At 40.0% G+C, this 14,416-nt stretch overlaps 1 protein-coding gene across 43 annotated transcripts in view; it reads left to right on the forward strand.

Moving 5' to 3' along the window:
- Nrxn3 (neurexin 3) overlaps positions 1 to 14,416 on the forward strand; it is a 1,549,271-nt gene that overhangs the window by 1,361,367 nt on the left and 173,488 nt on the right. For all 43 annotated transcript variants that reach the window (XR_013439170.1, XR_013439171.1, XM_078050614.1 and 40 more), the window contains one exon: positions 13,557 to 13,728. Coding sequence is in view for 41 of the 43 variants with exons in the window: in XM_078050614.1 (XP_077906740.1) it covers positions 13,557 to 13,728 (172 nt within the window). In the remaining 2 variants the exon portion in view is untranslated. The remainder of the gene's footprint in view (positions 1 to 13,556; positions 13,729 to 14,416) is intronic.

The raw sequence follows: 14,416 nt of genomic DNA on the forward strand, positions 1-14,416 counted from the left end.
GGCTTAAACAGCGTTTATTTCTAATTGGAAAATGATCACCTTCTTGCTGTATCTTTATATTGTGAAGAGAGAGCATGTCTCTAATGTCCCTTCTTATATGACACTAATCTCATTCATGCAGGCTCCACCCTCATGACCTAATTACCTCTGAAGACCCCCACGTCCAAATACTGTCACATTTGGAATTATGGCTTCAACATATGAATGGGGGGGGGACAAAAGCATTCAGTTCAGGGCATTCATATAACCATACTTTTTTTATCCTTTTGCTTGATTCTTCCCAAATAAAGTAGAACTTTCTGACCTGAAAGATACATAATGAATGCTTCTAATCACTTGGGCAATTTATCAAGGTTTGACTGTGGCCATTAGTTTGCTAATTTCACATGGGAATGTTCTTTATGTTTTATATCTTACTTTAGAAAACTATGTGCTTATTTCACACTTTTCTTTTGTGTCCATCTATTTTGTAATAGTATTTTTTTCAATAACTCACCCAACAAGCTCAGTGATCTTTCCTTATCTTACAGGAAAAGGAAACTGTGCCTAGAGTATTTGTGATATGCCCCAGAACCTGCACTAAGTGAATAACGAGAACCTATATCAAGTTTTTCAGTTTCTAAGATATTACCTTTGCAACACACCAAAGTATAGTTTACACCTGAAGGACTAGTCCTTGATGAATTTATATAGCTTGTGATGTGCCTACCACAGTGCCATATACAGAGTATGAATCAGTGGTCCCAATGAATTGACTCTCACTTATGCAACATTAACTTAGAGAAATAAAAATATCTGGGGGTGGATAAAACACAACTTTTCAAAGACTCTCAGTTTAATAAGTCTGGTGCAAATTAAATGGGGCTGCAGTGTAGCCCACATACAGTGTCTAAAAGACTGTGATGGAGAGATGGCCCCCCCAAGGGTACAGACTGAGCTCTACACTGACCAGCCACCACTGTGCTGAAAGATAAAGGAGTAAGCAGGACAATGAAAATGACTTTTTCAAGAGCTTGGTATCTTGTGTATTTCAAAGGTTAAAGTCATGTTTAATGAGAATCAAATGAGTCAATGAACTGGTAATGGAATGTATCAGTATATACTTCTAGGACTTCAGTTTGAATTTAGTCCAAACAAAGAAAAAGGGTAGGTTGAGGGCTTTGTAATAAACTCCAAGCTTCTTGTTTCCAGTTGCACAGAGCTAGTTCTCCTCAGGCAGCATAGACTTGCTGGCAATTATCTCAAAGATTGATCTATAGACTATGTGAAATAATAACTCTGGTCTTCTGAGAGGTGGTCATGGTCCATATTTTAAAAAGCACGCTCCTAAAACAAAACCATAGCAAAATCAAATCATGGATAGAGATGTTTTACTCTGCATTGGAGTTTGGCTTGCAAAGAAATGCAAATGTGCCCTTGCCATTGTGTCATGTGACAGCTGAACATCTAGTAATACCATATGGAGAAGATCTAAAAAATTAAAATGCATTTTTTTCCCTCATAATTCTCATGGCACTGCTGGGGAAAGGAATGATTTCATCAAAAAAAAAAAACACATTGAAATGAACCAACACAAACGAGTGATTTCATTGTTCAATGGACACTGGAGGGATTATGGGATAACTGGAGGACAGATCTGATTAATCTGAGATGACTCTGGGAGGTCATGCATACAGAATTGTTTCCATCTCTATACACCTGTATACATGGGCTAAGGCAAGATGGACTCTCTGCAGAGAAAAATCTTTTTTCAAGATAAAGAAGGTAATTCACTCTACTTTGGAGTAGGCCAGACCTAGGAAATCTGTCCTGTCTTTGTTGCATTCCTGGATCAATTCTCTAATGATCAGTTTCATTCTGCAGAGCTTATGCTGCTCTAGATCATCCTAATGTTTGGTTCACTCTGGAATCCAGAGTTTCTTCTAAGTCTGCTCTGTGATAGATTCACATTCCTGACAGGCCTTCAGTTTCATAGAAAGCAAAGCACAGGCTTCCGGTAACTGTCCTGGAGCTGTCAAGGGCTAGACTGGAGCTGGACAATGGATGCCTTTTTTATTCTTTTTTTGTTTTTTTTATTGGTTGTTCAAAACATTACAAAGCTCTTGACATATCATGTTTCATACATTAGATTCAAGTTGGTTATGAACTCCCATTTTTACCCCAAATACAGATTGCAGAATCACATCTGTTACACATCCACATTTTTACATAATGTCCTATTAGTAACAGTTGTATTCTGCTACCTTTCCTATCCCCTACTATCCCCCCTCCCCTCCGCTCCCATCTTCTCTACCCCATCTACTGTATTTCATTTCTCTCCTTATTTATTTACCCATTCCCCTCGTAACCTCTTATCATTCTCTGTCCATCAAAAGGCATCCATTGTCAAAATGATAATGGAGGGAGACCCTCATTGTTTGACAATGGATGCCTTTTGGTGGACAGAGAATGATCTAGGTTCTCTGAGCCTTCATCACTTGACCTAAATGAAAAGGAGAGAGTCAGAGGATCCAGTCTTTGGATATATGAAGTTCTGAGGTCTTCTGCAAACATACACACACATGCTTACAAGGGCACACGTACATATGAAATTCCATTTGAGTAGTAGTATTTTCTTTAAAGATTTGAATGAGATCATTAAGCATCTTTATATTAGTGAATAAAATTGTAGTGTACCCTTAAAGAAAAGAGAATGTATCCTCTAGATGCTGTAATCGAAGTGTTTTCTTTGTCTCCTGTATGGATTCATTATAGATTCCATGGATAATTGTGTACCAAATGCTGGGGCTAGCTAGCTCCCTGAGGGCTCACAATGTATACCGTATTATAGGTGTCCCAGGAACATTCTCTCCATTTGGCTAAAACAGAATGGGTAGGCAGACTGAATTCAAGTAAATTAAAATTAGAAAATGTGTTCTCTGATTATTCTATCAAAAGAACACAGAGCTGTGAAATAATCCTCAGTGCTGGCATAGTGAACTTTTTTTCAAAAGGTATGAGTCAGCTCCCCGTGACATGTTTTCAAGTGTTTGGTTTGGGTCACCTTTGCTAATCCCATCATGGCTGAGGGAAAGCACTTTCCTTTTTGTACTTCTGCTCCAGTGTCCAAATCACTCTCCCCTGCAGAGACTTTGATGCTGTCATGGAGGTCAGCAGGCTTGCCTCCTCCCAACCTACTGTAGCCATTTAAATTTCACTTTTTTTTTTCTCTCTGTTGCTTTTATTGCCGTGGTGGTTGGCAGTAAGTCAGAACCAACCTTTTGAATTAGAGATGCTGATCCAATTCAAGAGAGAATGTTATAGTGGTGGTAGTTGACAAAGAGGAGGACCATAAAATATCACCTGGTGGAAATACCTTACTGCCACACTATCTCCAGGACAAAAACACACTCGCACCAGGGTCCCTGCGTGTAGACAGGTACTGCTGATATATTAGAGTCTTCTGGCCATTTTGTTTATAATAACTAGGAGAGGAAAAATGAGTCCCTATTTCAGTGTGTTCATCCCCAGATGATAACACAGTAGATTCCCCTTGCAGGTAAAACAAGAGACTCAGTTAATCATCATTTATCACCAAAGGGATTCAACTGTCTTGCAGATGCATTGGTGCCCCCAAAACTAACACATTCATTGAGTTGCAGTGCTATTTCTTCTCTCTTTCCATCTAATATAATAAACGGAAACCATAACATCAGAGTGATGAGTTCTGACTTGGAGAGTCCCAAGCTCTAAGATGTACATGATTTACTCTCATAGAACAAGATAAGTTTTCAGAAAGAAATGTCATATCATTATAATTTTAATAACTTACAACTTCGCTCCATCTCCTCCATTACCAGACTATTACTAGCTACCATCATCTTTTGCTAGAAGCCTCTAATTTGTTTCTCTGCATCCATAGCTGACCGCCTTCATACAGTGTTATATTGAGTTGATTTTTAGTATCTGGACCACCCTCAGTGTGTTCCAAGATGGACTGGTTCATGCTCAAATGGATGAGTTTTTATATATCTTGTCTTCTATTATTAGAAGTGAGACACATTTGCCAGATGAGAGTTATCAGGCAGATTCACTATGTACTGATCACCAATTTGCCTGATTCCAGTGAGACAACATTCCTTCAGCAAGTCACATGAAGAGGTTTGTTTATCGCCTACAGATAATGAATATGTGATCATGAAAACCTAGGCCTCACCGTGAGCCAGTCTCCTATTGCATAGGAATGCTGCTTGGTGGGATGGAATCCCATCCATCTGTGCACCTATTTGCCCTGCAATTGAGGGACCCTAGAAAGCACTGCACCCTGTATTTTCTATGCTAAGGGAAACACAATGGACAGAAGTGGTTGTAGGACATCGATTCTGGGAGGGACTAAAATAGCCCTGGCTATCCTAGCCAGTCCCTCTCAACCTCAGGATATTCTTCATTTTTTCTTGAGAACTATACATGAGAAAAGGGCAAAGCCACAGTTATAGTGGAAGAGTAGTTATGGTACAGTCTCTCCCCACCCCTCACATTCCTATTTGAGTTATTCTGAACACTTGAACATGAACTATTGGTCAAAATGTAATCATGTCTATCCTTAAATTATTCAAGATTCTACAACAGGGATCAGCAAGCTTTTTCAGAGAATCACAGAGTAACTGTAGATTGGTAGTAACTTAGATTGGTAGGCCACATGATCCCTGTTGCAACTACTTAACTCTTATAGTACAAAAGCAACTGAAGGCAATATGTCAATGAGTGAATGTAGCAATATTACAATAATACTTTATTTACAAAAACAGGAAATGATTAGATGTGTCTAATAGTTTGCTTTCTGCTCCAGGCCAATTTGCCTCTCCAATGTTATATATATATTTCTTCCTCAAATATCTCATAGAATCTGCTACAATCTGCACTGTATTTTCTCATGACCCTTAATAGAGATTCTCTCAATTCTGAAATGTGTATAGTAAATTTTTGTTTCAGTAGAAAGTGGTATAGAGCTTAGAGAGGGAATTCATTTATGGAAGTGGCTGAGAATGCTGTACTTATCAAACCAAGGGTTTCTGGTTGATGTTTATTATCCACAAGGGTCCATTCACCCTGAGGCCATAATGTTAGCACAGTCTGTCACTTGGAAGTTAGGTAAATAGTAAAGCCTGTGGAGAATCACTAAAGGTTTCTTTGTAACCACAGAATAGGTCTTCAGGGTTTATTGGCTGTTTGCTGGTCTCTTTCCCAGAGCAGCTACTGCTCATCCTTGGTCTGGAATATCTGCTTCTACAAGAGGGGATTTCTCCTATGCAGACCACTCAGAACTATTGATTATGCATCCTTGTGGAAAATGACTAAAATTTCCTAGTTTCAAGTAAAGGGTCTAGGAAGAGTCAGAACTGGGACTATCAGCAAAAGTTACTGTGCCAAGGGAAATGTCCTAGCAGATTTTCATAGATACTAGTAGCCGTGAGTTAGTAGGGAAGATGGTTACCAAGACGACATAGAGAAAAAAAGACATGTAAAATATTAGACCTACTCTTCTTTAACTGTGCATACTTGCATGACAAAGCTTATACTTACAAAACAGATATTTGATCAGAGCAAAGAGGGAAGCGCCAGAGAGAGTTTCAGCATCTGCCTGTGGCTCACCTTGTGCTCCAGAGCTAGACCAGAATTGTAGAACCAAATATGTCAAAATTCACATGTGTGCACACTGGTGTGCATGCATGTATTGTGGGTGTCGTTACATTTTGTGGACCTACACATATACTACAAAGAAGTGTTTCCTTGGATAATGCATTAGACCACAGGTGTACATCTAGATAGAACAGTTTCTGTCTTGCAACACAGGCTTTATGAGTGTTTGTTGAGTGAACAAAGTTTTGTACTCTTTAGTGCAAATAGTGGCACTATTGATATTATGAGTCAGATAATTTGCTGTTGTGTATTGTTGGTTATTTAACAGCATTCCAGGCCTGAGTTTACTAGGGGCAAGTAGTGTCTGACTACATTTCTCTGAACCAAAAATACTTCCAAAGACTGACAAATGTCCCTGGGGCAGAATAGCCCCCACTTGAAACTGGAGCCCTAATGGGACCACAACAGAATGGAAGGAAGCAGGTCCCAAATTTTCACAAGCCTGTGAATTACCTTGAGGGCTTATGCAAATACAGATTACTGGGCCCCAGCCCTGATCAGTAACCCTGATCAGAGGGTCTGATATTAGATCTAAGAAGCTGCATTACTAGCACCTCCCCAGGTGGTGCTAATGCTTCTGGTCCCAGAACCTTACTTTGTAGGCATGGGGGTAGAATGTGAGATGTTATGGAAGAACGTCAGATGATTTGAGATGTGTTTCCTATTTTGTTACTGTGAGCCCAGGGTGAGAGGCCTCTAATAAGGCCATTGGGTGGTCCCTCATGGATGGGGTAGAGATGAGGGGGTGCAGAAACAAGGCATTTAGGGGATCTGTTAGTCTGTGCTGCATTTCAGTGAGCACTGCCCTCCCAGCTGTCACCTGAATTCTGCCAGGAGACAGCTCCAGGTCTTGGCACAACACCGAGGCTCCCACAGAAATGAGCTTTAACTTTTGCCTTTTCGTTCAAACTTAACTACCAAATCAGCCAGTGTGACACCGAGGTCTGTGGATGAGAAGTGGATGTGGAGTGATTTGAAGGACATGATGACTCAGGGTGCCAGTTTGTGACTGGTGACAATGAGAGCTGCAGCGTTGACTTGCATCTTAGTCACTCCTATCAGCTGCTCTGTCCTTCCTTGATTTTCCTCCTCTTCAGGTCAGTGTTCCCGCTGTCCTGAGCTGTCATCCCTACTTGCTCTCTCCCCTGTTTTAAATTTGCTTAGTGTTAGAGATGGAGCTGTCTCAAGCTATTTATCAGTCTTATCTCTCTTGGCCCTCTGTTAGTATTTCAGACTGTGGATCTAATCCGCTTTAATTGATTGACCTCGTGCATCCAGGCATCAGCGAAACACTAGGTGAAGTGCATCTGCAGCCTAGGGGAGAGGTGACTGTAACTTTGCAGGGTGGGTGCAGAGGTCATCGAGGCCTGCACAGATTTAGGAAAACAAAATTAATTTCTGAGCCATTTAACATGAGGTTTCTAGGGACAATCTGTACAGATTCTGGAGTGGATGATCTTGAATGGGAGCAAGTCATTCCAAATAGAATGGTATCTGAGGGAATGTGTAAGTGCCTCTGACTCATCCCTCAGCAGTAATAGTGTTTCTCACTGGCCATTCCCACCAGCCTCACCACTTCCGCCCTCACCGTTAATATCATCATTACATCTCTCTTTGTAGAGCACTCCATAATTTGCTCTTTTCATTGATTTCTCTTAGTAAGTATCATTTATTCATTTCCCATTTAATAAGTACCATTTCATCTGTGTGTTATGATCATGGTTGTCTTTGCACTGTTTTTCATACTTCTATACAGACAGCTTGGGACTCAGATAATTAAGGAATCTGCTCAAGACCACAGGAACCAAAAGATGTGGAGCCTCACCTGGGCCCAGGTCTTTTGATTGTAAATCCCCAAATCTTTAGAGCCCGGAGTAGATGCTTTCTTCTTCCATGACCTTCCTTCCACAGCTACACTTAAACTTCTCAAGGGAAAGGGACCAGGCCATTGTTAGGAGGTGATGATGGAGGTTCAGTCCAAGCCATTTCTAAGCTTCATAGCTGAGATATTAACAACTATGTGGATCCTGAAGAAGTGTGTCTCTCTCTTAGACTTATTTAGGGAGAGATCTGGTTTCTTTCATTTCTTTGATCCTTTAGTAGTACATGAAGCTCACACAAAAAGGTGTGCACTCATTACTTTTTCACTAATAATTGTCTTGAATGTAGAATAAGGAGATTGTAGCACTGAGAGAATAAGCTAATGATCTGTACTGAAAGACAGTTAATAGGCTCAAAAAGAACCCAAGCTGTGCTCTACAAGTTATGGAGTATTTTATCTCAAAGGACTTCAATAAAATCCTCCCTAATCAAAACTGTCTGATGAATCAAGTAAGTTACATCTCATTGCTTTGTATTCTGCAGATTGCATTTGCAAAGTATAATGAGACAATATACTTTGCCTAAGATTTATTGCAAAAAGTCTGAACATATCACCAATTATCCATTTTATCCTATACTATTCAAATCTTGTTTAGACTTTTGTGGTTAAAAACTCCCATAATTTCTTTTTTATTCTCAACCACACATTCAAATTCATTATCCATTTATTCACTTGTCATTAATTTAACAAACATTAATTGAGCACCTGTTAGGACTGCTACATTTCAAAGATCCACAATTAGGTTGGTTAGACAGGACGGGCAGGTTAGGAAGACATAAGGTATATATATAATGATATATATACCTTGTTATAGAAATATAGTCATGTGCTGCATGACATTTCACTCAACAATGGACTGCCTATATGAGGTCCTATAAGATTATATCACCAAGTGTCACCTAGCTGTATGAGATAATGTAAATACACTATGATGAATGCAGAGGGAGTAAATCACCTAAGAACATACTCCTGTTAAGCGGCACATAACTGTAACTCAACTACGTGTAATAAGTGTGACAGAAACGTAATTCAGTGGAAAATCCATAAGCTGTAGAGTCAGACAGACTCAGATGCTTATCTTAAGCCTCTTCGTGTGCAAATTCCCTAGGGGTAATTGTGAGAAATTGAATAAAATTCTATTCAAAAATATTCACTGAGCATCCAAACAGTCCAAGGTATGCCATAGTTGCAAACAGCCTTCACATTCAATGGCATAAAGCAATCTAACTTTGTGTCCTAGTGATCTTCCATGTCAAGTGCAAGTTGGTTTCTTGCCATCCTCACACAGTGGCCCAGACTGTCAACCCCGACCAGGAATTTGCTGGGCACAGGGATTCACAGCAATGAGAAGTCTTGGGAAGGTCTCGTTAGTAACAATTAAATGCTTTGCTGAAAATAGGACAATCTGTCAGTCAATACTGGTCTGTTGGCCTTATCCTTCATAGGGAACCCAAGCGGTCACTCTTACCATGATCCCATAATGGGCAGACCTAGACAAAAGTGCAGACAGTACCACTGGCTACTTGGTGTAGAATGAACCAGACTTTGAAATGGGTATGGAAGGCCTCGCAGAGCCCAGGCCCCAGGAGGGCAACATTTACACGTGGTTTTCCTTGTATTATCGTCAAGCACTGAACTAACAAATTCTGTCGAAGCCGAGCAATGATGATCTGGAGAAGTGCTTCCACTGCACGGCTCCCTGGCATACATTTGAAATCTCCGTTCTGTTCCTGTCACCTGCAATTTTCTGAAATAGCAGATGGTGCCTTCTGCCTTCCCTGGGGACACTCTGGAATAAATGAAGAGGGTAGACTTGAGGGAGTTCTTTATGCCTGGGGGTTTATCTTGCCACTGTACATTTCTGTTCCTGAAGGCTGACCCTGGTGTTGGCGGTATCTCTTGGGTCACCTCTGCAGCAATAACGGTGATGTGGCTGGTGGAGGATCCGAAAGCTGGAGCTGTAATGATGTAAGGAGGCAGGTTGGCTCATCAGTAGGACTTGCTGGCTATCCAAAGACAAGCTGTTTTCTATCCCTTTCCCTTTCTTTCCTGAATGTACTTGAGGATCCTTAGGTAATGTCTTCTGATTTACCACTTGTCTTTGTTTTTAATATCAAGGAAGAAGATAGATTGAAGTGATTGCCTTGGTAGCAACTTCAGTGGTGATGGGTGTGGAGTTATTAAAATTTATAGTCAAGCTGTTTCTGCAGCTCCGCTTTGCTTGTCTTAGAAAGGCTTATAAAAGGCACCAAGGACTGTGGAAAGAGAATGGCCAGCAAATTGCAGTTGACAGGGAATCATCACCACACAGAGCCTTTTGATGGTCTGTTTGCTAAAATTGACATTTATTTTCACAATATATTTTGATGACCGGGTCAGCCAAACCAACCAGACCTCAGTTCATGCCAATACTTTAATTAACTAATGAGAGGAAAGAAGATGGACATTTATTTCTTGAGCTCCAGAAGCATACACAGCCATGTGGCAGGTGCTTCCCACACATGGATTCTTCTGTAAACCTCACAATAAGCTTTTTTTTAAAAAAATTTATTTTTTAGTTGTAGTTGGTCACAATAGATTTATTTTATTTATTTATTTTTATGTGGTGCTGAGGATTGAACTCAGAGCTTCGCACATGGGAGGTGAGCGCTGTATCACTGGGCCACAACCCTAGCCCTCACAACAAGCTTTTAAGGGAGCGGTTTTCTTCTTCTTCCTTGATGCATCCTTTTATAGGAGAGAAATTAGAACTTAAATAACCTGCCTCAGACCATAGAATATTTTATTTTTCAAATCTTCATACAACCATAGAATGTTAAGAGACAGAGGTATTATTAGTCACATACTATGCTAAAAAATCTGTTTGTCCTATTGAACTAATCAAATTCTTCAGTAATCCCAGATCATTACTGATGGTCAAATGAGTCCCTTCTCCTGAGCTCATCCATTTCTAATATTTTCATAATGTTTTGTTACTTGTAAAGTACTATCATATTCATCATCTTATTTTATCTTTGAAAAAGCCCTATGAATATGGAAACCTGGTATTTCATCCCTATCCTGTATTATCAAGGAATGGGTTCAGAATAGTTAAGTAACTTGCCCAAAGTCAATAAGAGCTGACACCAAATCCTGGGATAAAAATGCTTTTTATCCCTCCCATCATCTCTTCTGTGGCTGCAATGAGCCCCACAGTTTATTTTTATGGCAGCTGAACTCAAGGGATTCAGGCCTGGACAACTATATGGGTATTGGCCACAAGGCTTCCATGACTTATAATGAACTGAAACAAAGTAGTTAGCCACAAATTATAATGCCACTGTGGTCCCATGACAAATGACAAGGAGGTAGTGGGAATGAAATCTTATTACTACAAATAAAGAGACCACATCTAAGGTCTAGTCCAGCCACATTTACCGCTGCAAGAAGCAAAATGAAACATCTGGGTGAGGGTCTACCCTGAATTTGGCTGTGTACTAACAGGATTAAGAAGATCTCTCCGAAACAGTATTGCAATGGCAAATGTGTGGTGCCTTAGATAAGGACGAAATATTTATTCTGGCAGAGATTAAATCTTTTCTTTTCCTGGATCTATTATGGATCTTGCAGAAAATCTGCCGAAGAATATATCTTGTTGATCAGCCAACTCACTGAGCCAAAACTGTGCTTTGCCGCTGCTGTTGCTGAAAAGCTGCAGAATGCTGGTTTAAAGGTCTCCTTTCTCCCCCTAAAACTGTTCTCCATCCGTGATTAATTAGTGACTCAGAGGTAAATTGAATCACCAGCCGGGAGTCCCTTTCATGCATCCAGGATTTATGTAGTGGTTTCTCGTTGAAGAGCAGGGGTGCAATAAACACCCCACATTTGTGGGTGGGCAGAGGAGGAATGGTGTCTGTAGTCGTGGTTTCTTGCCTCCTCCAGTCCTTTTATTCTGCTAAGCAGGTTATGACTCAAGCCATCATAGCCTTGCTTATTTAGGAATGAGGGTATGAACACACACACACACACACACACACACACACACACCCAGAAATAAATCACAGTTCTCTAAGAGATAACAGAAAAGTCACGTTGTCATCTCTAAATTCCTTGAGGATGGAGGAGAAAATATAAATTGGATTATAATGTTACTGATTATGGGCACAGAAGGTCCAAAAAAGAACCCATAGTCAGGTTCACGTTTCTATTCGTCATTTTGTTTTAATGTGAGGTACTTTGTTTAGTATGGAGATGTAGAGATGAAACAAAATAAAACAGAACACAGTGATCCCAACAGAGATTTAAGAAGTCCTAAGTATGCTTGGTAACCATTTGGGTAGGCATTTGGATCACTTTTTCCAGGGAATAGCAGGTGAGAAATGTGGACATTGGCTGATGCTATGTGCCATGCTCTGAGGACACAAAGGAAACAATAATGTCCACTCTGTATCTTTTCATCCCTGAATGTAGATGGCATTTTTGTTGACTGGTCTGTATTCCTATCTTCTAAGATCAAGACTTTGGGTACTTGTTCATTCTTTCAATTGAATACAAGATGTATTTGCATACTAAAGGACAAATGGCAAGTTGAAGACAACTACGTTTTGGGAAAACAAGTGAAATCTATCAAACAATGTGGAAACCAATGCCCATCTCACAAGAAGTCTTAATTTATTGACTTCAGTACAGTAGGTGCTTAATAAATATTGATTTTTGTATTGAAAGAATGAATTACTAAATCTAGAATTCAGTGATATCTTTCCTAGAACTTAGTTAATATGGATTCTATACTTCTTTAACCATATTCACTTGGCTTCTTTTTCAATCTCTTCTTCTACTTGAACAAATAGAGAATAACAAAAGCTAGTGAACAAATACTGTGACCCATTCTTGTAGAACATCAAAATTGCAGCTGAATTTTATTATTTTTGTATGTCCAATGTATTGCCAATAAGTCAGACAACTAGAGAAATACAGGAGGATTCTTTCCTTCTCTTTTGCCCCATCCTTCCTCTACTTTACTATGCTGCAATGGCACCCTAAGAAGTTGAAAAAACTGAATGTACAGGATCCCCGAGGTCACTTTCATTTTGTTACATTGTGAAATACTAATTCCAATTCTTAGTCATAACCAATTACTAGAGGAAAAGTTTTAATAGCATTATTATTTGTAGTTTGGTGTTTTCTGGCATTTTCTAGGAAATAACCTCATCACCACCACTATCACCATCTCCGTAATCATTTTCATTGTCACAATGTCACTCTTCTCACATTCATTGAAATTTGCCCTCTCACAAGTCTTTTGCAACCACTGACATATTCTTCTGCTGTGTAACATAATCTACAACACTGACTATTACATCTGTCTTTGGATTAACTTGAGTAATAGGGCTATCAGTGTAGGAAGAGTGGCAGCCATTTCATTCTGAAAACCCTGGCTCATTTTCACTATCCTTTCCTGAAAACATCAATTTAAATGTGGTTTGGATCTGTAGAAAGTATCACTGGGATTTGGTCTATAATGCCAATTGCTCTGCCATTGGCTCTGAACCATTCTATACCTCTCCCCTTGGCCTCAATTGCCTCAAAACATGCAGGCAGGCTCATATTTCCTTTTTCATCCAAATTGGAATGGTGAAATGATTTAGGACCCAGTGTTGTATTAGCCTCTTTTAGAAAAACAGACCTAATCCATCTTGCAGAAATGAACTTTGCAATGTCACTTCCTCATTGTTAGGTAGCTCTGTGGTTTCAGCCTTGATATCCGTTGAGGGCAATGGATGATGTAACCTGTGCAGTGCAGCCTGTGAGAGCAATTTGGGTGGCTTTATACCATTGGTTTTTATGTTCAGGATGAAAGCCCATGGAGAAATATAGGATACTATTATTAACTTCACACTGACAGCTCCCTCGAGGCACCTACAGGTTTATTGCTAGTTGGAGGATCAACTTTAAGGGAGAAAAGTTTGTGGTCAGTGATAACTATGTCTATTTTCCTTTCTTTTTTAAATTACAGGAACAGGGAAAAATTGGTGTTGTTTTCAATATTGGCACGGTTGACATCTCCATCAAAGAGGAGAGGACCCCGGTCAATGATGGCAAATACCACGTGGTGCGCTTCACCAGGAATGGAGGCAATGCCACCCTCCAGGTGGACAACTGGCCAGTGAATGAACACTATCCTACAGGTACCAGTTTTGCTCTCAATAGCCATCTTCTCTTTCATGCTCCCATTACATGGCAATTTTTCTCATGACTATTACCAATCACGAAACACTGAGAGAAACACATGTTCATGCTTTCTACATTGAGAAGATAAGTGATTTCTTATAGGACTCGCTCAGTATAGGGAACTTCTGGAGACTTACTAACTATGCACTGCACATTTATTTTTTTGCCCAACTTAACCAATACTGTCTGACTGGTTCATACAAAGAACAATTACTATAGTTTTTCCAGGGAGCTACAAATGATAGCAGTGCAGGAAAGGGACCCTGTCTCTATTGTGAGCTATCATGGATCATTACAGGGTAATCAACTTGAGATCTGAAGTTTGTGGTACCATTTACTCAGGTATGATTAAAGATGCAGATGGCCCGAGATGGCAGAAGAAAACAAAAGGTTTACTAAACTGTAGTGCATGTACATTAAGGTAGGGGGACAGGGAGAGAAAAAGCACGGGTGGAATTGCATTATTTGGCTGACTTTGGCGATTGTATTTTTCTCACTTGTACTCAGCCTGCCTTGATTTTCAGAGATTGGTCCTGGTAGTCATTTTAATAGCAAGCAGGCTGATGTGGGAGAGAGAGGGGTTAATCATCCATTTAAATTTTACAGTCAAGGAGCATCCGGCAACAAACTCCCAGAGCCAGATGG

Source organism: Ictidomys tridecemlineatus, chromosome 5, assembly GCF_052094955.1.
Source record: "Ictidomys tridecemlineatus isolate mIctTri1 chromosome 5, mIctTri1.hap1, whole genome shotgun sequence".
NCBI classification, from domain to species: domain Eukaryota; kingdom Metazoa; phylum Chordata; class Mammalia; order Rodentia; family Sciuridae; genus Ictidomys; species Ictidomys tridecemlineatus.